Source organism: Phacochoerus africanus, chromosome 1 (assembly GCF_016906955.1).
Source record: "Phacochoerus africanus isolate WHEZ1 chromosome 1, ROS_Pafr_v1, whole genome shotgun sequence".
Classification (NCBI taxonomy): domain Eukaryota; kingdom Metazoa; phylum Chordata; class Mammalia; order Artiodactyla; family Suidae; genus Phacochoerus; species Phacochoerus africanus.
The window spans coordinates 219,646,462-219,672,939 of record NC_062544.1 but is presented as its reverse complement, the minus strand read 5'-3'; the positions used below and the strand labels follow the sequence as shown (position 1 = coordinate 219,672,939).

General features: G+C 37.1%; 1 protein-coding gene across 1 annotated transcript in view; it reads right to left on the bottom strand.

Annotated features, from left to right (window-relative positions):
* POLQ (DNA polymerase theta) overlaps window positions 1-26,478 on the bottom strand; it is a 127,496-nt gene that overhangs the window by 1,646 nt on the left and 99,372 nt on the right. The window contains exons 22-29 of the mRNA XM_047791315.1: window positions 25,010-25,184; window positions 22,476-22,602; window positions 21,595-21,716; window positions 17,949-18,133; window positions 15,359-15,470; window positions 7,940-8,064; window positions 2,804-2,957; window positions 285-400 (exon numbers count right to left, since the gene is read on the bottom strand). Of these exons, the coding sequence (XP_047647271.1) occupies window positions 285-400; window positions 2,804-2,957; window positions 7,940-8,064; window positions 15,359-15,470; window positions 17,949-18,133; window positions 21,595-21,716; window positions 22,476-22,602; window positions 25,010-25,184 (1,116 nt within the window). The remainder of the gene's footprint in view (window positions 1-284; window positions 401-2,803; window positions 2,958-7,939; window positions 8,065-15,358; window positions 15,471-17,948; window positions 18,134-21,594; window positions 21,717-22,475; window positions 22,603-25,009; window positions 25,185-26,478) is intronic.

Sequence of the window (26,478 nt, the reverse complement as noted above, 5' to 3'; positions counted from 1 at the left end):
TCGACCCCAGGCCTTGCTTGGTGAAGGGTTAAGTATCTGACGTTGCCATGAGCTGTGCTGTAGGTCGAAGATGCAGCTCGGAACTTTCATATGCCGCAGATGCGGCCGTAAAAAGCAAAGAAAAAAAAAATCTGAGCACTCTTAGCTCTTTCTTTCCCTTTAAAGATACAAGTTTTTTATAGCAATCCTGGGGCTAGGGAAGGATTCCAGAAATCTTATGCATCTTAGCCTGACCTACAGTGTCTTAGCTGTCTATAGAATGGACATAAACACAGCAAAAATACCTGAACAACATCCTCTTCTGCCACTTCATATAAGAGTTCATCATGGAGTTGAAGGATGAAGAAGGCTCCTCTGATTGGGCAAAACATTCCTTGCAATTTTCTCTTTGGTAAGAATCCTACATCATGAAAAAAGTAATAAAACTGATCAGCATGTCACTGTATCATAGGAAAAAATTTTTTCAAGAGAGATTTTGAGAAATTCTGGGAAATTTTAATTAAAAGATTAAAACATAAAATTTAGAACTATGAAGAAAATAACTACTTGCTGGTTGCTACCTAGCCCACCTATCAGGTAAACTTAGATCCTCATCAACTTCCTCTCAGAGGAAGCTGACAAGTCTGACAAAGAAGTCAGTAAATGAAATTTGAAGAACTCTGCTCCAAATTCTAGTCTAAGTTACTGCTCATAAACAACCAACATCTCTTTCCATGGAGTCACCACTACCAACTTTTCTGAGTAAAAAAACACCAGAATAGTAGGGGGCCTGATTTATGCTCCAGAAAAGGCAACTGCTATTGTCTTCAGGCAGTGTTTTATAAGACTGACATGCTCTGATGTTTTTTTTCTGGCCAGAAGTGTCATCATGGTAAAACTGGTGATTCCCCAGTTGGACCATACACTCTAGACAAACATTTCTAAATCTAGGGTCCAAATGTGGACCTCAGAGAGTATATGAATCCCTTAAAGATATATGTAAGGGCCTATGTGTACACATTTTTCTGTGGAGATGATCTACACATTTCAGTAGATTCTCCAAAGAATCCATGCATCCAAAAATGGTTAAAAATGCTCCTGTATCTTAGAGCAGTCCTTCTCTCCCATCCAGATTTCCTACTTATTCTTCAGGACAGCACAGATACTATCTCCCTCAATATCCACTGCTTCCCTCAGAAAGAGTTCTTTAGCTGTTACTACCTGCAGCCCAAGTTTCCTAAGAGGTGGGTTTCACAGGGTAAGAGAACAAGGGTGACGAGGCATGGCAAGTCACTTCCATACCAGGGCTGCAAAGGCTGTGCATCTGTTTGCCAGTTGGCTAAAATCTGATCTGTCCATTGGGCCCCACTCATCTTACGTCACTGGCTGTCTGGATGTTCTAGCTCTTCTGCTTTCTGATCACCACACCTTTTTCTTCTTGATTTCCCTTGGCAACTTGGCTTCTGACCCAGGAGGCCATGCTCCTCCTGTTCCCTGTATGGTCTGCTTTCTCAGGCTCAGCTCCCTTTGACCCCACTGACCTACCACTGCCTTTAACTCAGCATGACACAATGAAGTTACATGTCCACATTGTCTTCCACTCAATCTACAGAGTGATACTATCTATTTCTTCATTTTGACACTGAATCATGGTGCTGTAAAGTTATATAAATATTTCAGAGTCGAGTATCATATCTTCTTTTCATCAGTAGATTTAAAATTCAAACATAGATTGATAACATTTACTTCTAAATCCTCCAAAGTACATAATACAATGTTATTCCCCAAATAATTTTCACCATTCTCTTTCTACGAATATAAGAACATATGTGTGCATGTGTTCATGAAAGGTCATGAACAGAAAAATCAGTATGTTCTTAAGGTGTGGTCTAAGGACCAAAGAGGATCTCTGAGATCCTTTCAAAGCAACTGCAAAGTCAAATTATTTTCATAATAACACCCAGTAGGGGAGTTCCTGTCCAGTGGTTAACGAACGACTAGCATCCATGAGGACAAGCCCTGGCCTGGCTCAGAGGGTTAAGGATCTGGAATTTCCATGAGCTGTGGTGCAGGTCTCAAATGCAGCTTGAATCTCAAGTTGCTGTGGCTGTGGTGTGGGCCTACAGCTGCATCTCCCATTCAACCCCCAGCCTGGGAACTTCCACATGCCGAGGGTGTGGCCCTAAAAAGACCCAAAAAAAAAAAAAGGAAAGAAAAAGAAACCCACACCCAGTAGTTATTTTCCATTTTCAGTCTCCTCTCACAAGAGAACAAGAAGCTGGTGGCCAAGTATCCTGGCTTTAGCATTGAAAGTCCAACATCCTGGGACACACAAACTGGGACACTGATCATCCTACACTGTACAGAGGGTTTTCCAGAGAGAACAGAGGTGATACTGCAACAAACTGTAGAAGCAGATAAGAAAACCCAACTGTCTTTTCTTAAGCCAGACATTAAAGAGATTTTTGGAAAAGTGAAATAAAGCCACTCATCATGAATTTTCTTTGTTCTGAAAAAAATGTAGTTATTTTCATAAAAATGTTACTTACATTAATAGGTGGTAGGTTTATTATTTTCATATGTAAATGTTAATAAGTGTCTTAAAAAATTCCCTGTTTTAATTTCTTACATGATAATTATCAGTAGATATAACTCACATAAACAAAAACTCTTTGGGGTCCTTAATAAGTCTAGAACATAAAGACAACATAAGTCCAAAATGTTTGAGAACCACTGAGAAATACTATATAAAACATTTTCCACTTTCTCTTCATATGTAATTAATCTCACCACCTTACAGTGAGAACCTCATTTATAAACAAACCTGCTCTGTCACTTTGGAGCATACCCTCCCGATGACCATGAGACTTGAAGGTTGAGTGGAAGGTCTCTAATTGCTTCTGAATATTAACTGTGGCTATTTTGACGATATCAGCCGCCGAACCTTGAACTGTTGTATTGATAGCCTGACGTTCAGCCTATGAAAAACAATAATAACAGGTGCTGCATTAGATATGCCAACACGGTTCCATACCTGCTTTTAGTGTCCACAGATTAGTGCTCACATCTGCAGCCAGACTGGAAATCTGAACTGACATGTGATCCAGGACATCAAATATTAGGCTGCATCTTAAGAATAATAAGTAGAATGATCCAGGGCTCTAGATTCTGGGTTGTTGTTCACATGAGGATAGACTAAAGAGAAGAAAGTCAAATTGCTTCAGTTCCGAAACTTTCAATATTTAGTTACGAACCCCAAACTACATTAAACTTAAAATGAATTTAGTAGCTCAAAATTAATTATTCTTAAAAATATATTATCAATGTTCTAAACTCAAAGGATCTATTCCTCAAAATACAATTCCTCTTAATCTTAAATAGATTTAATTAGATTATCATTCTTTGTGACATGGGTTGGAAGGTTTCAAGTACATCCCCCATATCAGTGGCCTCTTAGTCCTCTGTAGAGTTTGGCTCCAGCAGGTAGGGAGCCCTCAGGTATGTATCAGAGCTTTTTATGAGTTGTTGGGACTAATCATTAACTGCTAGTGAAAATGTAGGTCCTAGACCCCTAAGGATTAAATTAGAACTTCCCTAAGACTATTGCTGCCATGAACTTCTTGATAGGCAACCATAGATGCTAAAAGTGATCATCTTGGGGCAGAAAGAATAGAGATCCGGGTTAATATCCAAGGTGTAAAATACTGTGAATATCCCTCCTATTGTCCCAAAAGGGCTCAGAATATGGGAAGGAGGGACCTATGTAACTTGAGAGGAGTTATCTGGTTCCTTGTCATCTGGGCTACAGCCAGCTCTCAGTATATAAAATACCTGTTAAAGAAATACTTTTTTTTTTTTTTTAACTAACTGTTGTTCTGTCAAATGCTAGTAAAACAGTTCTAAACTCACTCAGCTGTCATTGTTCAAAGAGGGAATTTCAAAGTTATACTGGCCTCTTCCCTTCTCAAATTATATGCCTTTGTGTAATGGATTATGGTATTATTACTATTACTTGCAGCCTTTCCCTATGAATTTCCATAGTGCCCATCCATTACCATATAATTCAAACTGTTTTTCATTATCAAAGAATGGCTTTAACTTGTTTTGGCCAATGAAATGTGAGTTGACATACATATCTAAGAAAGGTTTTTTTGAGGTTCCCAGGATAGGGGTCAAATTGGAGCTGTAGCTTCCAGCCTACACCACAGCCACAGTAATGCAGGATCTAATCCGAGTCTGCAACCTACACCACAGCTCACGTCAATGCCAGATCTTTAACCCACTAAGTGAGGCCAGGGATTGAACCTGCATCTTCATGGATGCTAGTCAGATTCGTTAACCACTAAGCCACAACAGGAATTCCCATCTAAGGAGTTTTAAAAGCTATCTAACACTGTCACAAAAAAGGGCTTATACCAGATAGGGACTCTTCTTCATTCTGAATTTCAGCATGAGAAAATATGGAGCAGAGCCATAGTCAACCCAGAGCCAAACTATGACATGCATTAAAAATAAAGCTTCAAGGGCAGTTCCTGTCGTGGCGCAGTGGTTAACGAATCTGACTAGGAACCATGAGGTTTGCGGGTTCGGTCCCTGCCCTTGCTCAGTGGGTTAACGATCCGGCGTTGCCGTGAGCTGTGGTGGTAGGTTGCAGACGCGGCTCGGATCCCGCGTTGCTGTGGCTCTGGTGTAGGCCTGCGGCTACAGCTCCGATTAGACCCCTAGCCTGGGAACCTCCATATGCCACGGCAGCAGCCCAAGAAATAGCAAAAAAGCCAAAAATAAATAAATAAATAAATAAAGCTTCTTGGAGTTCCCACTGTGGCTCAGCAGAAACAAACCCAACTAATATCCATGAGGATGTGGGTTCCATCCCTGGCCTCACTCAGTGGGTTAAAGAATCTGGCATTGCTGTGAGCTGCAGTTTAAGTCACAGGCTTGGCTCAGATCTGGCATTGCAGTGGCTGTGGCATAGGCTGGCAGCTGCAGCTGCAATTGGACCCCTACCCTGGGAACTTCCTTATGCCACAGGTACGGCCCTAAAAACAGACAAAAACCAAAAAACAAAACCCAACGACCTAAACAAATAGACATACATAACATATTTATAAATATGCCCATTAATCACATATTGATCTATGAACTCAAGGTAACTGCAATTATAAAATCCCAACAAGATTTTGTGTGGAAATGCACAAGCTCCTTCTATAATTTATGTGGAAATGCAGAGAACCAAAAATAGGCAAATATTCTTGGAGGGAAAAACACAAATTGAGAAAACTTACTTTACCATATATCAAAACATCTTATAAAGTAGCTGCATAACTAGGGCAGTATGCCACTGCTTAAAGTATGAGCAAATACAAGAGGCCAAAACAATGTGTCCACAAATAGATACATCTATATTTTTAAATTTAATTTGGGGCAAAGCAGTGGTGGGGAAAGTTTAGTCTTTTCAAGAAACAGTTTGGACAATTGTATATACATGGGGATAAGGGATGGGGATCTTAACCCTGAATTTCTCGAAAAGTATAAACATGAATCCTAAGTTGATTGTAAATATAAACGTAAAAGTCAAAACTAAAAACTTCTAGAGAATATGTTCTTGACATTGGGGTAGAAAAGCTTTCTTAGACTAAGGAAAGCACTGCAGTAATACAAAAGAATGATAAATCCATGTAAGCAAAGGACTCATATCTGGAATATATAAAGGACTCTCATACATCAAAAGACAAACCAACTCAAAAACAAAAACTTAAGACTTAAACAGATGCTTCACAAAAGAATACATCTAAACAGTCAGAAGGACACTATTTAATGTTTAAGGGATCCATTCAAGAAGAAGATATTTCTATCGTCAACATATATGCCCCAAATACAGGAGCACCCAGATACATACAACAAATATTAACAGACATAAAGGGAGAAATTGATGGGAATACAATCATAGTAGGAGACTTTAATACCCTACTCACATCAATGGACAGATCCCCTAGACAGAAAACCAAACTTGCCTATGTAATTTTGAGTGAATCCAAAGCTAAACACAGAAGAATACACACATATGATGTATACAGAGGTCTAAAACACATAAAAAAAATCCCACAGGTTTATAGTTATAGTGGTTATTTCTGGGAAGGCAGTGGGTGATTAGGAAAAAACATGAGGGAAGCTCTGGGAGTGTTGACAATATTCTATTTTTTGGCTTGGGTGGTAGTTACATAGGTGTAGCTCTAAGACATTTTATTGAAATTTATATTTGTTTCTTCTGCTTTCTCTATGTATATTTTCAAAACAGTAAAAGTTGAAATTAGAAGTAAAACTAAACAAAAACCAAAAATAAATCTGATTATATTTACTCTATTCCTGATTCAGAGGGTTGGATTTTTTTCTTTTTTCTCAGCAACAACATAAAGAATCAGTTAGAATTTGACTCCTAAGGATGTGGTATGAAAAAGTCTTACTCTCACATTTTTAACTACAAAAATATTAGTTTTTTAAAAGTATATATTTCATTAACATTAATTACTCTATCCTCCATTTTTCATTATGTAAATCCAAACATAATCAATCCCTATTATATCAAACCCAGATTTCCCAGCCTGCCATTAAAAGCCATCCACTAGCTGATTCCATCTGACCAGTAGAAAATTATCTACTCCTAGGGGATAACTTTATAGTACTATCAGACTGGCGTTTAGCCAGTCCTTACTCAAACTCTATTCACTTGTGACTGTCTTTTTCTCATGTCTAACAATCTGAACTTTAAATAGTCTTCAAGCATCTGTTCACGGGGACTTGCCGTATGGCACAGAAAACTCTGCCCAGTATTCGGTGATAATCTACATGGGAGGAGAATCAGAGAGAGTGGATATATGTTTATATGTAGGACTGGGTCACTTTGTTGAACAGCAAAAATTATCGCAGCCTTGAAGATTAACTATACTTTAGTAAAACTTAAGGAAAAAAAAGAATCTGTTCAAGTCCGACCTCCTCAAGTATAAATAACCGAGTATACATGTTATTTTTATGTTTTTAGTTTGCTCTCTTATGGTACATTTTAAAACTTACTTTCTTAGTGCATCAACTACAGTGCCTACTTCACTTGGAGATATGGTAAAAGTCTGATAGATGTCTGATGTCTGTATATGGACATACAGGAAGCTAGAGGGTTAAGAAGCAACAAAATACCCAGCTATTCCTCCATTGTCCCTAAGAGTATTATTGCTCTGAGCAATTCTAGCTCAAGACAGGGTTAGCAATTGAGGGCTGGCATTTTCATTACATAGAACATGCAGTGAGCATTGACACATGAAGGGACAGGGTAAGGGCAAAATACAACCAGTCAAAGTAGGAAGGTTTGAACTATAACAGAAGCTTAAATGCTCAAATACACAGAATATTTTTATGGATCCCAATGATTTCATAAAGAGATTTTAATCATAATTTGAGCAAATGCCATCAATAAATCTTTTGAATGACATTGAAAATAGCCTTGTTTAATATTTGAGGTATCCTAGTAACCTCTGATGAGCCAGTGTTTTAAAAATAAATAAGCAAATGGAATGAACCAAAACATAACACAATTCAGTGATTGGCTAATCACTGAAGACACTGCCAATCTGGTGTGATGTAACAAATTAGTATACTGTGGTATATCTCCAACAAAGAACAACTGGCACATCTAAGAATTAAAGTTGATTTATAACTAATTACCAAAGCTAAAAAATAATCATCTTACTAAAAGAGAACACCTTTTATTGAAGTATTATTAAGTGAACCCAAATTTATATTATTCTCCTAAAAACTATGTTCAGCAAATATTGGCATGCACTGTCACAGAAAACCCAATTAATACACTAGTGATCTCTAAAAGAGACATTAGCAGTGTTCAGTCTTTGTTGAAAAAGTACAGGTCATTAAAATATTAAGTTAAAAATCCAGATAAATTTCAACATACATGAGCTTTATGGTAAGGGTTGTTGTCCTTGATTCCTGGTAAATATCTACGCCTTCCCGAAATGGTCTGAACAAATCCATCTCTTTTACAATTCTTCACAGTCTCTCTCATAAAATGATTAATCCCTACAAGAAAATAAAGAAATATTTATAACCAACGTCCATCCTTAATCTTATTCACTAGTTTCAACATAGAGAAATATATCAAAACTCCACCATGATTTTTTTTTTTTCTTTTTAGGGCTGCACTTGCGGCACACGGAAGTTTCCCAGGCTAGGGGGTGAACTGGAGTACAGCTTCTGGCCTGTGCCACAGCCGCACGAGGGTCTGAGCCACATCTGTGACCTACACCACAGCTCACAGCAACGCCAGATCCTTAACCCACTGAGCAAGGCCAGGGATGGAACCCACATCCTCAAGGATACTAGCCAGGTTCATGACTCTGAGCCACAATGCGAGCTCCTCCACCATGATTAACACTAATATCACATCTCCAAAACTTTACATATAAACTTTCACTCGTTTTTTTTCTGGTTTTATTGAGAAATAATTGACATACATCATGTACAAGTTTAGAATGTTTGGCATGGCAGTTTGCTTTACATCTAATGTGAAATGATTGCCACAATAGGGTTAATTAGCCCCTCGTCATCTCATATAGCTCGTCATTCTGTGTAGATTCAGAAAGTTAGAACCAGAGTTCTAACTTTGACTCATCAGTAACAAAACTGACGAGTATCCATGAGGACAAGTGGGTTCAATCCCTGGCCTTGCTCAGTGGGTTAAGGATCAGGCATTGTCATGAGCTATGGTATATGCTGCAGTCACAGCTTGGACTATGCACTGCTGTGGCTGTGATGTAGGCCAGCAGCTGCAGCTCTGAGACAACCCTAGCCCAGGAACCTCCATATGTCGAGGGTATAGCCCTAAAAAGAAAAAAAAAAAATTAGAACCAAAAGGTATAGAAATGACATAATCTCTTTGTTTTTTAACTACTACCACCACCACCAATAAGAACAACAACAAAAAACTAAACTCCAAAACTACAGAGCAGATGGTATTGTTACAGGATCTTAAGACTATTCTATACTACTTTTCAGAGTTCTGTTATTTGATCACATTAACCTTCTTATACTCTTTGATTTTACCATGTTCAGACTTAATACATCCCAACAGCTTCCTGTTACCAGCTATGCTATGATTCAAGAAATTAGTTCATGAGTTATAATATTAGAAACATAATACAACTCGCTTCTTAAAATTCAAAAGACTATGTATAGTATATTATTCAAACACATTCATATTTCCTAAACCAACATTCATCTGTTGGTCTGTTATTAGGTCTTATGGATCTCCAGGATGAATTCTTTGCTCATTTTCTTTCCTAGAATGTTCTTTTTTTCTACGCTCTTTCAAACATATTCAGGTACAGAGACTGGTAATCTATCTTTACTCTTTTTTTTTTTTTTTTTTTAACAGCCTCACCTGTGGTATATGGAATTTCCTCGGCTAGTGGCTGAATCGGAGCTGCAGCTGGGGCCTACGCCACAGGCATGGCAACACCAGATCCAAGCTGCATCTGCAAACTACACTGCAGCTTGCAGCAACACCAGATCCTTAACCCACTGAGTGAGGCCAGGGATCAAACCTGCATCCTGATGAAGACCACACTGAGTCTTTAGCCCACTGAGCCACAAGAGGAACTCCTCTATTCTTATGTGCAATTTCTGCTTTCCCACAGCTCTGCTCATCCTAAGTAATAAACACTAATGTCTCCCAATTAAAACCCCTCATTTAAGGATTTCTATTTCGTGGTTGGCACAATAAAAACATTTGAAAAAAACTTGAAAGGAAGAGAAGCTGTTGGTGATACAGGACCACTAGCACAGGAATTTCAGAAAGCAATTAGGCTCTCATCTTCTCTTTAAAAAATACTATGGAGTTCCCGTCGTGGCGCAGTGGTTAACGAATCCAACTAGGAACCAGGAGGTTGCAGGTTTGGTCCCTGCCCTTGATCAGTGGGTTAATGATCCGGCGTTGCCGTGAGCTGTGGTGTAGGTTGCAGACGCGGCTTGGATCCCGCGTTGCTGTGGCTCTGGCGTAGGCCAGTGGCTACAGCTCCGATTAGACACCTAGCCTGGGAACCTCCATATGCCACGGGAGTGGCCCAAAGAAATAGCAAAAAGACAAAAATAAATAAATAAATAAATAAAAATTAAAAAAAAATACTATGATACTGCTGAGTAAAGAGAAAGAAAAGGATGAGATTTAAGACAATGCACCTCTACAAACTTTCTTACCTGACTCTTGTAGGAGGGCCTTCAAATATTCATATATTGCAAGAATTACTTTATTTTTTTTTATTTTTATTTTTTGTCTTTTTGCCATTTCTTGGGCCGCTCCCACGGCATATGAAGGTTCCCAAGCTAAGGGTCTAATCAGAGCTGTAGCCAAGGGCCTATGCCAGAGCCACAGCAACGCAGGATCCGAGCCGCTTGTCTGCAACCTACACCACAGCTTATGGCAATACCAGATCCTTAGCCCACTGAGTAAGGCCAGGGATCAAACCTGCAACCTCATGGTCCCTAGTCGGATTCGTTAACCACTAAGCCACGATGGGAACTTCCAAGAATTACTTTAAAAAACAATCAGTTCTGAGGTATAATTTATATACAATAACCCCCCACACACATCAACACTGCTAATTAATAGAGAAAAGCAAATTAAACTACAATGAAGTACTACCTCACACCAGTCAGAATGGCCATCATTTAAAAGTCTACTGGAATTCCTGCTGTGGTGCTTTGGGTTAAGGGTCTGGCATTGCCGCAGCTATGGCATAGGTCACAGCTGTGGCTCCGATTCACGAATCCTGGCCAGGGAACTTCCATATGCCTCAGGTGCAGTTGAAAAAGAAAAAGAAAAAAAAAAAAAAGGTCTATAAATAACAAATGCTGGAGAGAAGGGAAACTTTCTACACTCTTGGTGGGAATATAAACTGGTACAGCCACTATGGAGAACAGAATGAAGGTTCCTCAAAAAACTAAAAAGAGAGTTGCCATATCACCTAGCAATCCCACTTGGCATATATCCAGACAAAATGCTAATTCAAAAGGACACATGAACCCCTGTGTTCACAGCTGCGCTATTTCTAATAGCCAGGACATGGAAACAACCTAAATGTTCACTGACAGATGTATGGATAAAGAAGATGTGGTACATATATACAATGGAATGCTACTCTGACATAAAAAAAACTATAAAATAATGTCATTTGCAACAACATGGATAGATCTGGATGTTATAATACTAAGTCAGAAAGAGAAAGACAAATACTGTGATATCACTTATATGTGTAATCTAAAATAAGACATGTGAACTTATCTATGAAATAGAAACAGAGGCAAAGATATAGAGAATAGATTTGTGGTTGCCACAGAGAGGGGCGAAGGAAGAAAGGGAGGGATTGGTAGTTTGGGATTAGCAGATACAAAGTATTATATATAGAATGATTAAACAGCAAGGTCCTATTGTATAGCACAGGGAACTATATTCAATATCCTGTAATAAACCATAAGAGAAAAGAATATGAAAAAGAATATCTGTATATGTACAACTGAATAACTTCAAGTGAATAGTTTTATGCATTTTAACAAACGTACATACTCCTATAGCAACCACTATAGATACAAAACATTTTTGTCACCTTCACAGTCAGCTCCCCATTATCGGCCTCAAACACTCATGGATCTACTTTATCACTATACTGTTTTCATGTTCTTGAATTTCATAAAAATTGAGTTATACTGTTTGTTCGTTCTCACTTGTGCCTGCCTTCTCTTGCTAAGTAGCATTCCATTGCAGAGACATACCAAACTTTGTTTATCCACAATCCTGTGGACAGATATTTGGTCTTGTTAAAAAGAAGACAGCAGGCCCCAAATGGAATCACTTGTGCTAAACCCTATGTCAGCAAACCAAGACTTAATATCTTACCTAATTGCAGTCTCAACCCCCTCAGGAGGTAACCTTTAATCAGTCAACCTGGAATTACCCAGTCAGCACTAGTGATGCTATTTGCCCAACGGGCCCTTTCATTCCTCTTAGGAGTATGACTTTTCTTGAAACAATGCATTCTTTGCAACTAATTTTCTTTTTCTCCCCTCTTTCCATCTTTAAAAAAGTATCCTTTTCTACAGCTAGGCGGAGCACCTTTCTATTGCTAGATGGTGAGCTGCCAGATATATGAATCATCGAATAAAGCCAATCTGATCTTTGAATTTACTCAGCTAATAAACAGAAATGGAATAACAGGTACAGAGCACGAACAGGTAGTTGCCAGAGGGAGGAGGAGAGAAGTAGATAAGGGAGATTAAGAGGCACAAACTCTCAGCCACAAAATAGGAGTCACAGATATGAAATGTACAGTGAGGGAATATAGTCAATAACTATGTAATATCTTTGTATGGTGACAGATGACAACTATACTTATGGTGATCATTTTGAAATGTACAAAAATACTGAATAATGATACTATGTACCAAGAACTAACATAGTTTGTAGGTCAGTTATACTTCAAAAACAAACTCCTACAAAAAGAGATCAGATTTGTGGCAACCAGAGGTGAGGAGTGGAAGGAGTGGGAATTGGATGAAGGTGGTCAAAAGGTACATGCTTCCAGTTACAAGATCTATAAGTACTAGGAATGTAATGCATAACATGATAAAACTAATTAACACTGTTTTATGTTATATATGAATTGTTAAGGGAGCAAATCCTAAGGAAGAAAATCTTTCTAACCTATTTCTTTAATGTATCAATATGAGATGATGGATGTTCACTAAATCTATTGTGGTTGTCATCTCATGATGCTTGAAAGTTAAATGATTAATACTGTACACTTTAAACTTGTAAAGTGCTATGTGTCAATTACATCACAATAAAATTGAGAAAAAAATTTTTTACTCATTTGAATTTTTGTTGTTTAACATTCCCAGTCTTTGGTTACTGTGAATAAAACTGCTATAATGTTCACATATAAGTCTTTCTTTGGGCCTGTATTTTTATTTTTCTTAAGCAAATATCCAATAGTGGAAGTGCAGAATCACAAGGCTAAGTATGTGTTCAACTTTATATGAAAGAATCATACTGTTTTCCAAACTGGTTGTATCATTTTATAGCCCAGCCAGCAATGAAAAAGAGACACAATGTCTTTAAATTTCAGTATCCTGAAGTTTTTGTAATGGTATCTCTTTGTGGTTTTAATCTGCTTTTCCCTAAGGACAATGATGATCACACTTTGCACATGTCTTTTATGAAGTGTCTTTTCAAATCTTTTGAACTTTATTGCATTGTTTGATTTCTTGGCATTGACTGGTAACAGTTCTTTATAGATTCTGGACACAAGTTCTTTGTTAGATGATAGGAACTGTTCTTACTGGCTTGCCTTTACATTTTCTTAAAGGAGTCTTTTACCAATGTTGATATACATTTTTATACAAGATTAACTCAGTGTTATTATCACCTAAGAAATTGTTGCCGGGAGTTCCCTTGGTGGCGCAGAGGAAATGAATCCAACTAGGAACCATGAGGCTGTGGGTTCGATCCCTGGCCTCACTCAGTGGGTTAAGAATCTGGCGTTGCCGTGAGCTGTGGTGTAGGTCACAGACCCGGCTCGGATATGGTGTTGCTATGGCTGTGGTGTAGGCCAGCAGCTACAGCTCCAATTCGACCCCTAGCCTGGGAACCTCCACATCCAGTAGGTGCAGCCCTTAAAAAAAAAAGCAAAAACAAGCAAACAAAGAAACAAAGAAATTGTTGCCTACCTCAATGTCACAAAGTTCCTCTGTCTTTTCTTCTGGAAGATTTATAGTTCTAGTTTGTACTTTTAGACTTATGCTTCATATCAAGTTAATTTTTGAACATAGTGTTGAGATAAAAGTAGAAGTTCACTTTTTCCTATACTGGTAACCAGTTTTTCTTGCACCAGATGTTAACAAGACCGTCTTTCCTACACTGAATTACCATGGCAACTTTGTTGAAAATCAACTTACCATATAGGTATAGGTCTATTTCTGGATGTTCTATTGTGTTTCATGTTCTCTGTGTCTATCCTTATGCCTATCTCAATTACTGTAGTTTTTGTTTTGTTTTGTTTTTAGAGCTATACCCGTGGCATATGGAAGTTACCAGGCTAGGGGTCAAATCGGCCCTGTAACCACTGGCCTACACCACAGCTACAGCAAGGCCAGATCCGAGCTGCATCTAAGACCTACACCACAGCTCACAGCAACACCAGATCCTGATTGTTGTAGTTTTATAATGTTTTGAAATCAAAGATTCACGTTGTACTTTCCCCCCCAAAAATTATTCTATTTCCTTTTGATTTCCATATAAATTTAGAATCGGCTTGTCAAATTCAACACAAAAGTCTAATGATATTTTGATATTTTGATTGTATTACATGGCATCTATAGAACAGTTTACAGAGAACTGTTATCATAAATAACACTGTGCCTTCTAATAAATTTACTTGGTAAACCTCACATTTACTTAAGAATTCTTCAATTTCTCTCAGGATTGCTTTGGGGTTTTCAAAAGAGTCTTGGACATTCTCTGTTAAATTTATCCCAAATATTTCACATTTTTTTATGTTACTATAATTTTATTTTTACTTCATTCACTATTTATTGCTAATATATAAAAATACCACTGATTTTTACCAATTGACCTTGTATGGTGGGAACCTATGCTAAATGTAGTTATTTGTTCTAGTGATTGTTTCTGTAGAATCCACAGGATTTTCTATGTACAAATTCATGTCATATGTGAATAAGTTTTTCTTTTGGGGTTCTGGGGACAGGGTTGCTTACAAAGGAGCATAAGAGACTTTTTGAGGTAATAGGGTGATAGTTCTTTATCTTGGTTGTAGTTCAGATTTATACAACTGTACATTTGTCTAAATTCATAGAACTATATTCTTTAAAAAGGTGAATTTTATTGTGTATAAATTACCTCAGTAATCTTCCAAAAGAGATAATTTAAAATGACGATATTCAAACTGCTCCACAAAAGCAATTGTTCTCTCACATTTTCCGTTACATTTAATCAGTGGTTTACTGTTTTAAGCTAATGCTATATAAACCTAGGGCACAGGACAACTCCTAGATTATGAAATATTCCAATGACACAGTAGCATACACATCAGCAGCATCTTGCCATTCCATTTCTGTCCCTACTTTTATGGAAAAAGCACATCTTTGTAAATAATAAGGTTGATGTTATTTAATTAAAATAGGCTTGATGAAACTCTATTTACAGAAAATTCTGTAACACTATTTTTTAAAAATTAATATAATATGGAAAGAAAATTAAGAAAAATAATATCTAGAAGATAATGAACAATCAAAGCTTCCTTACCAGTGTATCTGGATTTGAAGGAGTCAATGTAGCAAGCAGCATCATTTTCTTTAATACCCATCTGCTCTCCCAAAGATTTAGCTCCCATTCCATAAATGATTCCATAGCAAATCTGAAAGGGACACATCACACTCGGTAAATTACAGATCATAACTACATAAAATGCAAACATAAAAAGTTCATTAGAATTGAAATTTGGTAAACTGTTCATAGTGAGTCAAATAAATTATTAGATTTGCTTTGGTGGGCTAGAGCCATAGAAGTTGATATCCAAGAAACAACTTTTATGACTTTTAGCAATACTTTCTGAGGTGGGGAGAGAAAGAGAAGGGACAAAATACAAATAAGTATGAGTGTATGTGTGTGTGTTACGAAAATAATCCTAGTGATTTAAAAGAAAAGATTTCTGTCATTTATCCAGTAGTCTTCAGAGCAACTTTCTATTCCTTGTAATACCTCATTAAGTGCAGCTTAAGAACTGCCTAGGAGCCAGGAAAGAAGCATTACATACATTCCTCTCCTCACCTGTGGATAGGACTAAAAGAGCAGGAAGAGTAGACTACATGGCTTCATAATAGGGAGATCGTCATTGGAATAAATATCCTCTTCATCTCACAGCCACCTGAAATCCCACAATTGCAGAATTCATTTGAGTTAAACACAGACTCTTGAGAAAATTTTGGTAGTGGAGGAAAATTGTCTGAACAGGTCAATAAAAAACTGATTTAAATTATTAAGTATTGCCTGGGTTCAAATCTTAGTTCCACCATTTAAGAGAGCTATCTTGCATAGGCTACCTTGTAGCTTGTTTCCTTCAACTGTAAGATGAGGATGGTAACACCTAATCATGAGATTGTTGGCGTTAGATGAGTTATTTTATGCATATGTTCAGGACAGTGCCCAACATAAACCAAGCTCTATATACTCTTAAATAAAATTTAAAAAGATAATTTGTGGAGTTCCCATCATGGCTCAGGGGTTAACGAACCTGACTAGGATCCATGAGGAGGCAGGTTTGATCCCTGGCCTTGCTCAGTGAGTTAAGGATCTGGCATTGCCATGAGCTGTGCGGTGTAGGTCCCAGATGCGGCTCGGATCCCTCATTGCTGTGGCTGTGGTGTAGGCCAGCAGTTGTAGCTCAGATTCAAACCCTAACCTGGGAACCTCCATACGCCACGAATGCAGCCCCCAAAAGCAAAAAAATTTTTAAAAATACAAATAAAAATATAATTTGCAAAAAATAATTATCAAAATTCTAAAATGCTTTCGAAATTGTTTCCAAAACACTGTTTTTTTTTAAATTACATTCAAAGAGACTTTTCCCCTCCTGTTTTCTTTTCCTTTTTGGTCTTTTCAACATTTTTTTCTTAACTCAGGTATTATTTAGTACCAGCTTTGCTGAGATCTAGACTAGATGTTTCCGTTCAGGGTAATTCAGCAAAAAAGCTAGTAAAGCATAAACACTATCAAATCATATAAGAACTTGTTAATAGGCACAGCTATCATCAGTGTATAGATGTTTAGATTATGGAGTCAGATGTCTAAGTTCTGGCATTCTGAATTTATTCCGGCCCCACCACGTACAGCTGTATGACCTTAAGCAAGCTACTTTCTGTGCCTTGGTTTCTTCCTATATAAAATGGGGATAATAATACTCAGTTCATGAATTTATTATGAGGATTAAGTATTGGAATATTTTCTCTTTAACCTACAGTTTGATTCTTGCTAAATGCAGGCCCACTGAGGAGATTAATAGAACAAAGCTGGCTTTCTAAATAGTGGAAGAAATGTGTTGGTGCTAAACAGGGAGTGGTGAGAGGAAACATTTCATGCCTAACGAGCGAGGCAAGAATTACAGCTAGAAGTATAAATGTGAAACTACTAAAGCAGGATCTTAGTGGTGAAAATGGTGTGCCTTTACCTTGGGGAACACTTCTACTCTCTTGAAAATAGCATCAGATTTCCTACAGGTCATGTGGTAAGGAAGTATCAAGCGTTAATTCAGGCCAGAAAATGGTGTAAATGTAGCCTTTGATTTTCCCTGTGCCTGACAGTCATCCAGAAGTAGGAACTAATATGGACCCATTTGAAAGGTCCAAGGGCAGTATTAAGTTTCATGGGCAGTTTTGCTAACCAATGGCCTAAAAAGCTATCAGTTATTGATTATAATCCATGGCTAAGCAATAATTTTTTTCAACAAACATTCAGAGAGCATCTTTCTATTAAAAGGACTGTGGTTTAATACTGTGTGAATACAGAAAGATAAGCATGTTGTTGCTTAAAGGCTAGAAAGAGATTTTTAAAACACATACACACACAAATAACACCTACGACAACTGCAATATCTACAACTAATGCATATGGCTTTCCCAAAACTAAATAGCCTCAGACTAAGTCTATCTGATTCTTTCTATTGACTCTACAAAGGAAAATATAATGAATATCATGAGATGTGCTCAGAGGAATGTTTTGAAAGATCCAAAGATGGAGAAATCACCCCTTGACCACAAATGATTGAGAAAGCTGAAAAAATTTGGGGGGAAACATTAAAGTTCTCCTCATTTATGTTAAGCATGTTCCCTAAGATCACCTGCTTTGCTTGTTGCCTCAGATCATCTCCGACAGACTCTAGCTCAATCATCTTCCACTCAGCTGCAATACTCCTGAAAACATCAGCTCCAGTGTTTAGTACTTGAATGAGACGATGATCACGGGATAAATGAGCCAAGATTCTCAGCTCAAGTTGAGAGTAATCAGCAGCTAATATTAAACCACCTGAAATTAGAAATGATTTTAGAAAAGTCGGTACAAAGACAAAACCAAGTTTTATAACACTGAGCAGAATGACAGAAATTTAGTACTAACATAGAACCATAAGATCATGTATCCAAAAGCTAAAACTTTGCTTTTAATGTGATGCGATTCAGTTCTGTAACTGGTACAATTTTTATGCTATCTTTCAAGTATAACTAATATATAAAGGCACCCTTGACCTCTGCCCCTTAACCACTGCGGTAGTGCTTTTCTAAGTGTTCCCGCAAAACTGATGCGTAATCTAAAATGGTCTTTTCATGCCTCTCCCTTGAAGCATTGAGCCACTAGGGATGGGAGACTTAATTTTCCTTTGCACTCTACAGAAAACCCTTCACAGTTCCTGGTACATAATAGGGCCTTAACAAATGGTTGGTAAGTGAACAAATGAATGAAGAAACTGGTTTTTGATGTGTGCACATTTTCAGGGAGCTGGAGGAGAAATGCATGCTCTGCTTTAAAAATAACAAAGTTGTTCAAGGAAAAAAAAATTAAGTGGTCTATTTTTGAAGAAGAGTTATTAAGAAGATTCAAATAATTTATTTATGGTCTAGAAATGACTGGATATGCATGGCAAAAACAAAATAAAATAATAAAAGCATGCTCAAAAAAGTATAAAAATATTTTCAACTGATTTCATAAAGGATTCATTGCTACATTATAAAAAAAGAGGTACTACAAATCAAGAATAAAACAAAATATAAGTGAACAGTTCAAAGAAATAATTTAAAAAAGAACTTTAAACATACTTTAAAAATGCTTAACTTCATTCACTATAAAAGAAATGCAAATTTATTCAATAGCAAGAAACAATTTCTTCCTACTTATATTGTAAAAACCCAGAGGTTGGGCAGCACATTCTGCGGCAAGGCTGCGGAAAAAGAAACATTCATATATTGTTACTGGGAAGTAAATGGTAACTGTTTCCCACTGGATGGCAATTTGACAGTATCTATCAAAATTAAATGGGTGTTTACTTTGTGACTCAGTAAATAAACCCACAGGTTCCTTTAAAGATTATCTGCACCCAGATTAAACTGGTTCATGTTCAAATTTCTTGACTGAAAAATCACAAGTCTTCAGCATAAAAATATTTTAAAAAAGCAAAGAAAACAGTGTATATGGAATACTTATGCTTGTATGGAAATAGGGGAAGAAAACAGTACATAGTCATATTTATTTCTACCTGCATGAAGAAACACCGGAAGGATATATAAGAAACTCCAATATGTAATTAGCTATAAGAGTTGTAAATAACAGGAGTCCTGTTGTGGTTCAGTGGAATCCGACTGGTATCCATGAGGATGTGGGTTCGACCCCTGGCCTCACTCAGTGGGTTAAGGATTCAGCATTGCTGCAAGCCTCAGCATAGGTCTCAGATGCAGCTCAGATCCAGTATGGCATAGGTCTCAGCTGCCACTCCAATTCAACCCCTAGCCCAGGAAATTTCCATATGCCACAGGTACAGTACAGCCATTAAAAAAAAAAAAAAAAAAAGCATCCAGAGAAAATATATATTATACTTGGAGAAAAAGCAAGAAAAATAGTGGTGTACTTTTCATCAGGAATAATGTAAACTGTAAGCTAATGGAAATAAATATATATTTAAAATATATATTTAAAGCGCTAAAAGAGAAGAACAGTAAACTCATAAATCTGTCAAATAAAAGTACCTTATAAAAGTGAGGATAAAATAAAGAAATTTAGAGACATGGAAATGGTGAGAAAAATCATTATCAGGAGAACTGCAAAAAACCTTAAAGTACTCAAGAATACTTAAGAGAAAAATGATAACAGACGGGAGACTACTCCAGGGAACAAACAATGCCAGAAAGGGTAAAAAAAGTAGACAGACAAAAGAGACACTTTCTTGTTTCTCTGAAGTTCCAGGTTAAAACCATATATATTTAATTTAAATTAATTTTTAAAATTTTAAACAAAAGCAGTATAAAATAGTGTTGTGTTAAAGACATTTTTTTTTTTTCTTTTTACAGCTGCACCTGCAGCATATGGAAGCTCTCAGGCCAGGGGTTGAATCGAAGCTGCAGCTGCAGACCTACTCCACAGCCACTGCAACACCAGTACCAAGATGAGTCTATGACCACATTACAGCTTGTCACAACTCCTGATCCTTAACCCACTAAGTGAGGCCAGGAATCGAACCCATATCCTCACAGACACAATGTCGGGTCCTTAACCTATGGAGCCATGAGAACTCCTAAACATAATTTCATTGTGTAAATAAGAATAAATACATACAATGAAATATTATTCCACCTTAAAAAAGGAAATTCTGACACAAGTGCTACAACATGGATAAACCTTGGAGACATTATGCTAAGTGAAATAAGCCAGGCACAAAAGCACAACTATTGTGTGATTCCACTTATATGAGGTATCTAGAGTATTCAAATTCACTGAGATGGAAAAAAGAACAGTGGTTGCTTGGGCTATGGGAGTTGCAGGGAGAGTATTTAAAGGATACGGAATTTCAGTTGGGGAAGATGAGAAGTTCTTGAGATGGATGGTCATAATGGCTGTACAACAATGAAAATGTACTTAATGTCACAGAATTAAATACTTAAAAATGGCTACAATGATAAAATGCTGATGGTTCATACTTTAAAAATTGCCTAAACAGGTTATGCTATCACAGACCTGAATTCACCTATGGAATATAAATTTCTGACAGAATTCAAATAAATTCTGATGGTAAACTGCACTTACCCAGACCTGCCAGCTGGCAAAAGATAAAAGAACAAATACGTATACTAACAGTAGGGACGATTTGGGAATTAGATCATGAATGTTTTGATGACAAGTACTGAGGAGAGGTCAAAGAGAAGTAAGGTAGCTTTAGGGCTATTCCATGCAATAGGAAGCAGCAGTGGGGAGAAGTAGAGAGGAAACAAAAGAGCAAACAACTCTGAAAGAAAGAGACCAAAAAAAATCAAGCCTTTTCAGGTCGAGGGAGGAGAGAAAGTGAAGAAAGAGGATTGAATAAGAGTGAAAAATGCCCTCTTGGCCCTGGCACCCCATTCAATAAAGTCTTTCGATTTGTCAGAAAAAAACAAAAACCAAAAACAAAAAAAAGTGACAAATGCCATATACAAGTCAAAGAAGATGAGGACTAACAAAATGTACATCAATGCATCTTGCAAAAAGGTGTACAGTGACCTAGGATAACAAGATTTCAGCAGGTTGCTAAGCAACAGCACAGAAGTTTCCCAAAGAGCAGATCATGAAGACAATGATGACCGACTGTTAGAAACTTGGCAGCACGAAGAGGAAAAACAGGCTCCACCAAAGAGAGGAAAGACGGAGGAACCAATGCATTCTTCTGAGTCTTATAATTCAGGTTTTATCAGTGCTTTGAAAATCATTCCCACAGCAATAAGAAGCTCAAAAACCATCAGCCACCTCACCTGGAAAAGGCACAAAGGCATGTCTCATGCTAACAGAAAACGGCATTCCTCTGTCTGAGGCTCTCTCCTCCATCTGTGCCTGGTGCCCTCGGTTCAGGCCACAGTCCTTCTTTTTTCCTCCTCTGTTGTGCAAACATCATCATCAGCTAGACATGAAGTAGTCTCAAATATATGAATATGGTCTTATTTTTTTCAGTAAAGTCACTATGTCTATCTAAGAAATTTCAAAACCTTACTACTTGAAGTTCACTTTAAAGTTTAACAAGACACTAGACTTCTTTCAGCAAACATTCAATTAAACAGGAGGTTAGCTATCTCTGTAATTGTTTCCACAAACTGCCTCACTCAACAAATCTCAATGACTATATCTAATATAAATGATCTGGGCTTTTTCGTTCTTTTGTGAAGGAGATGTTACAGACATTGCTAAACTTGTTGCTTCAGTAACTGACTTAAACAAGCACATGGTACTAGCTGGTTGATTTAATTAGTGACCTAGGTTTTAAGCTTTTTATCATCATTTAGCTTCTTCCTCTTCTTTTTTATTATTTATTTATTTATTTATTTATTTTAGTGGGATGGGGTGGTGGGGGTTGGCACGCCTGTGGCATGTGGATGTTCGCAGGCTAGGAATCAAATCTGTGCCACAGCAGCAACCCAAGCCACCACAGTGACAACATCAGATCCTTAACCTGCTGTGCTCCAAGGGAACTCCACCATCAACTAGCTTCTTAATAGACAGACTCGGCATTTGAAATGAGTAATTTGCAGAATAGAAATGTGTTATGTCTGGAACAGAAAATTAATTTCATTATTTTGTCCACTAGGCTATTTTGAGTCATTCATACTCCCAAAAGTATATTAACACAAATAGAGCATACCTGTCCATAGGCAGTAGGCCTTTGCCTAGGACTTGGGAAGGTGGACTTTCCTCTACTAGTGTTGGCATTTTGATCTCAAAATCTCTTGGTACATTCTGAATATTTGGTTCTATAAAGCTTATTCGTCCTAAAATCAAGCAGAATAAAGAGAAAAAGGGGAGGAGTGGACATTTATTTTAACAATACCATCATTTCTGAATAATCTTAAAAAAATGCATGTTCTATTATTGTTAAACTAAATTTGAAATATTCTTCATTATGTTCATATGCCCAACAATAATAAGCACAAGACCAATCCCAATGTAAGTGAATATATGGATCAGTTACAACACAGTGTTTTATATTAACCTAGTTCTACAGAAAACAATTCCATGAAAAGAATATGATAAACTGTACTGTTTCTATGCTAAAATGAAGTTATCACTATAAAATGCTAGCAGTTATACAAATGAGTAAAGACAAAACAAATAGATCTTAAGAGAAATGACTGTCAAAGCCTTTAAAAGCCAGGAATGGACAAGATAGAGAGAAGAGCATCTGAAGCAGAACTGAGTGCTGAACAGAGACAACTGGGGCCAGAGGAGTTAGCTAATGCCGAGGATGGAGTAGTAGTGAGAGATGGTGACTGGAACAGTGCTTTCTAGATATCACCTGGCCAGTTTCCTCCTCCTCCTGCTCCTCCTCCTTCACCTCATCATCATCATTACTGATCACTCATCAAGGGAATCAATGACAGCACTGACATGGCTAGAAACTAGAATCAGGTGGCTTATTAGTTTTCTAGGAAACAGATATTTGTTTTCATGATTTATAGCCTTTATTTTTCCCCAAATATTTTATATTTTATTTATTTACATATTGGATGAATTTTTCTAAAACACATTAGCATTATTCCAGAAAGGTTTGGGTAACTGATTTTGTTACTGCAGTTTTTATAATACACATCTAGTGACATAAAATCCTGTTTTATGTATGATACTCTTCATTGTAATAGGCTGTCTACTAGGTACTATATGTGATTTCATCTTGATGAATTAGACATTTTAAGCACTTCAGATACTGCTTTTCTGAATAAACTCCTGATATTATGTCCTCATTATTTAGATTTTAGCAAAAATTAGTGCTTAATTAATGGTAGATATTAATATGTTTAATAGCATTAAATGGCCCATTCAATTTTACAGAGCTAACAAATAGCACAGAAAAGATTCCAAGTTTATTCCTGCTTGAACACACTGTCTTCTTTTCTGTAACAATATTTAATATTCAGATCTACTGTTTGAATTAATGAGGTAACACTGGTAGACAAATAAGACGGCAAAAATAAATGACAAAACATGAATGCAGCTTTATGGAGATGAATTCTAATAATGAAATGGCTTCTGTAAGCTTGTATTTCTAAAACATTCTTTACATTCTTTAAATGTAGACATTGTATGATGAAAACCAAACAGGAAAATAACAAGGAATTGATAACTTTCTGCTCTATAAGCAACAAAGAAATGTGTAAGGCGCTTTGAAAACTGTAGGTAGATTTTGCTTTTTCACCAAGTATTTATTTTACATAAGTTTACAGCAATAGCATATGTTTCAAAATGAAACTTAAATACCAATAGAGCAAGAAGCACCAAAAGTAAGCTAAATAGAGAAAACAAAAGAGAGGTGGTTTAGAACAGAGACTAAGCAAGCAGAAAGAAGAGCAGCTCCTCATGGTGGCCCAATCCTTAGTAACAGCAACAACTGATAATGTACCATGCATTGTTCTAAACACTTTACATGTATTAACCTATTTATTCCTCAAGACAACCCAGTGAGGTAGGACTATTATTACCTTGATTTATACATGAGGAAACTTAGGCACAGAGAAGTTAATAACCTTGTCTAAAGATTCACAGCACCAAAATTCAAACCTTGTGAAAATCTGATATGGAAGTCCAGCTTCTGTACCACCAAACTAAAACGCCTCCCCTGTAAAGGAGTTACTGCTGCCCTTTCTTCCACTGCACATTGCATTTGGCAAATATTTAGAGTTCTGCACTATCTAGAGAAAGAAAGCTTTTTCTTCATGATATTATGTGCATATTTATACCAAGAGGGCCATGAGACACCCAAAGGACTCTACAGCTTTCTTTTCGGATCAAGTAAAATAAGACACTCCCTTAATAAGACAGATGCCCCACAGGCTTACTTGGATTCAACCTGGAGTGAAACTTAAGAGATTCAGGAAAGGCCTGGTGCTGAAATTAGGTAAAATCACTGACTCAAATAAATATTTAATTCTTATGTACACTATCATCCAATCTCAGACATCCAAGTTACTCTCTACAGTACTTGAAAGCAGAAGCTGTATCTGGATTGAGGTAATATGCATCTATGCTTTGAATGTAGTATTTGTTTCACAAACATTACCCCAATGATACCTTCACTGACCCCAATGATAAACACTTGAATTCCTTGATCATCATAAGCAAATATTACATATGAACTTTTTTTTGCCAAATTGGATATTATCTGTATTTAAGATTTCTCATTACCTGTAGCAGTGTGTGATTGTGATACAGGATAGATTCTTTCCATTCCAAGAAAAGGATTCAAACGTTTTTCCCGCTGCAGGGGAAAGACCACTTTGGTAATAGCATTAGTGATTCTTCTCCACTCTAATATCAAGCCTGGTAAAGGATGTAGTGCCTTTAATTTATTTAAAATGTCCTGCCAAAGAAATATAATAAAGTAAGATCAGATTTTTGTCCAAATTCCATTGCAAACTAGAATCTCTTTTAAGTAAATAATAGAGTCTCTAAATTTGGTAACTCCTGTATCTAAGCGAACGTTAACTATTATAAAATTGCTACTTGGATTTTTTTGAAATTGCCATAATGATAAATCTATAATTACTATAGACTATAAAATGTAAATGTAAACTTTTTTTTTTTTGTCTTTTTGCCATTTCTTGGGCCGCTCCCGCGGCACATGGAGGTTCTCAGGCTCAGGTTCGAATCGGAGCTGCAGCCACTGGCCTATGCCAGAGCCACAGCAACACTGGATCTGAGCTGCACCTGGATCCTTAACCCACTGAGCAAGGCCAGGGATCGAACCCGCAACCTCATGGTCCCTAGTCGGATTCGTTAACCACTGAGCCACGACAGGAACTCCCAAAATGTAAACATGTTAATGTTGAGTAATACCAATTTAGATCTACCATCAAAAAAAAAAAAAAAAATTACTGAGGAGCTCCCATTGTGGCTCAGTGGTAACAAACCCAACTAGTATTCATGAGGTCACGGGTTTGATCCCTGGTCCCACTCAGTGGGTTAAGGATCTGGTGTTGCCATGAACTGTAGTCTAGGTCACAGACATGGCTCAGATCTGGTATGGCTGGGGGTGTGGTACAGGCCAGCAGCTGCAGCACCAATTTGAACCCCTAGCCTAGGAACTTCCATATGGTGGGTGCAGCCCTAAAAAGGAAAAACAAAAATCAATGAGATGTCAACTTAGCAAAGTAGCTGCCTCCCCACACACCCCATCTGAGAATTTATATCATTTATTTTCTTTATATTTGCCTCCTCTGTGCTCATGTGATTGCAAATTTCCCAGTTTTGGGGTGGTTTTTTTTGCCTTTTTGCCATAGTACTTTCATGGTTTCCACATCAAGAACATCAGAAGACATTTGTTTTTTAAACTTTGCATTTTCCATGCTACAAACATTCAATGAACAATTAAGGAATAAAAACTTGTGAGTATAAGGACCAATGTAATCAAATAAAAAGTTTTGCTATGGAATGAAACGTGGAAACTTCCCCAGGGCAGGCAAATCCATATTACAATAGAAATTCTACAGAATGGCAACTTGGAATTCTGTCTGCATGGCTGTTGTGGTTGTATTTCTACACTTATTTTTTCATTGATAATTCATTCAGTAAAAATGTAAAATTAAGCCCTTTCTCTCTTTTGTCCCATGCATACAGTTCCTATGGATTGTGATTAGCAATTTTACTTTGAAATT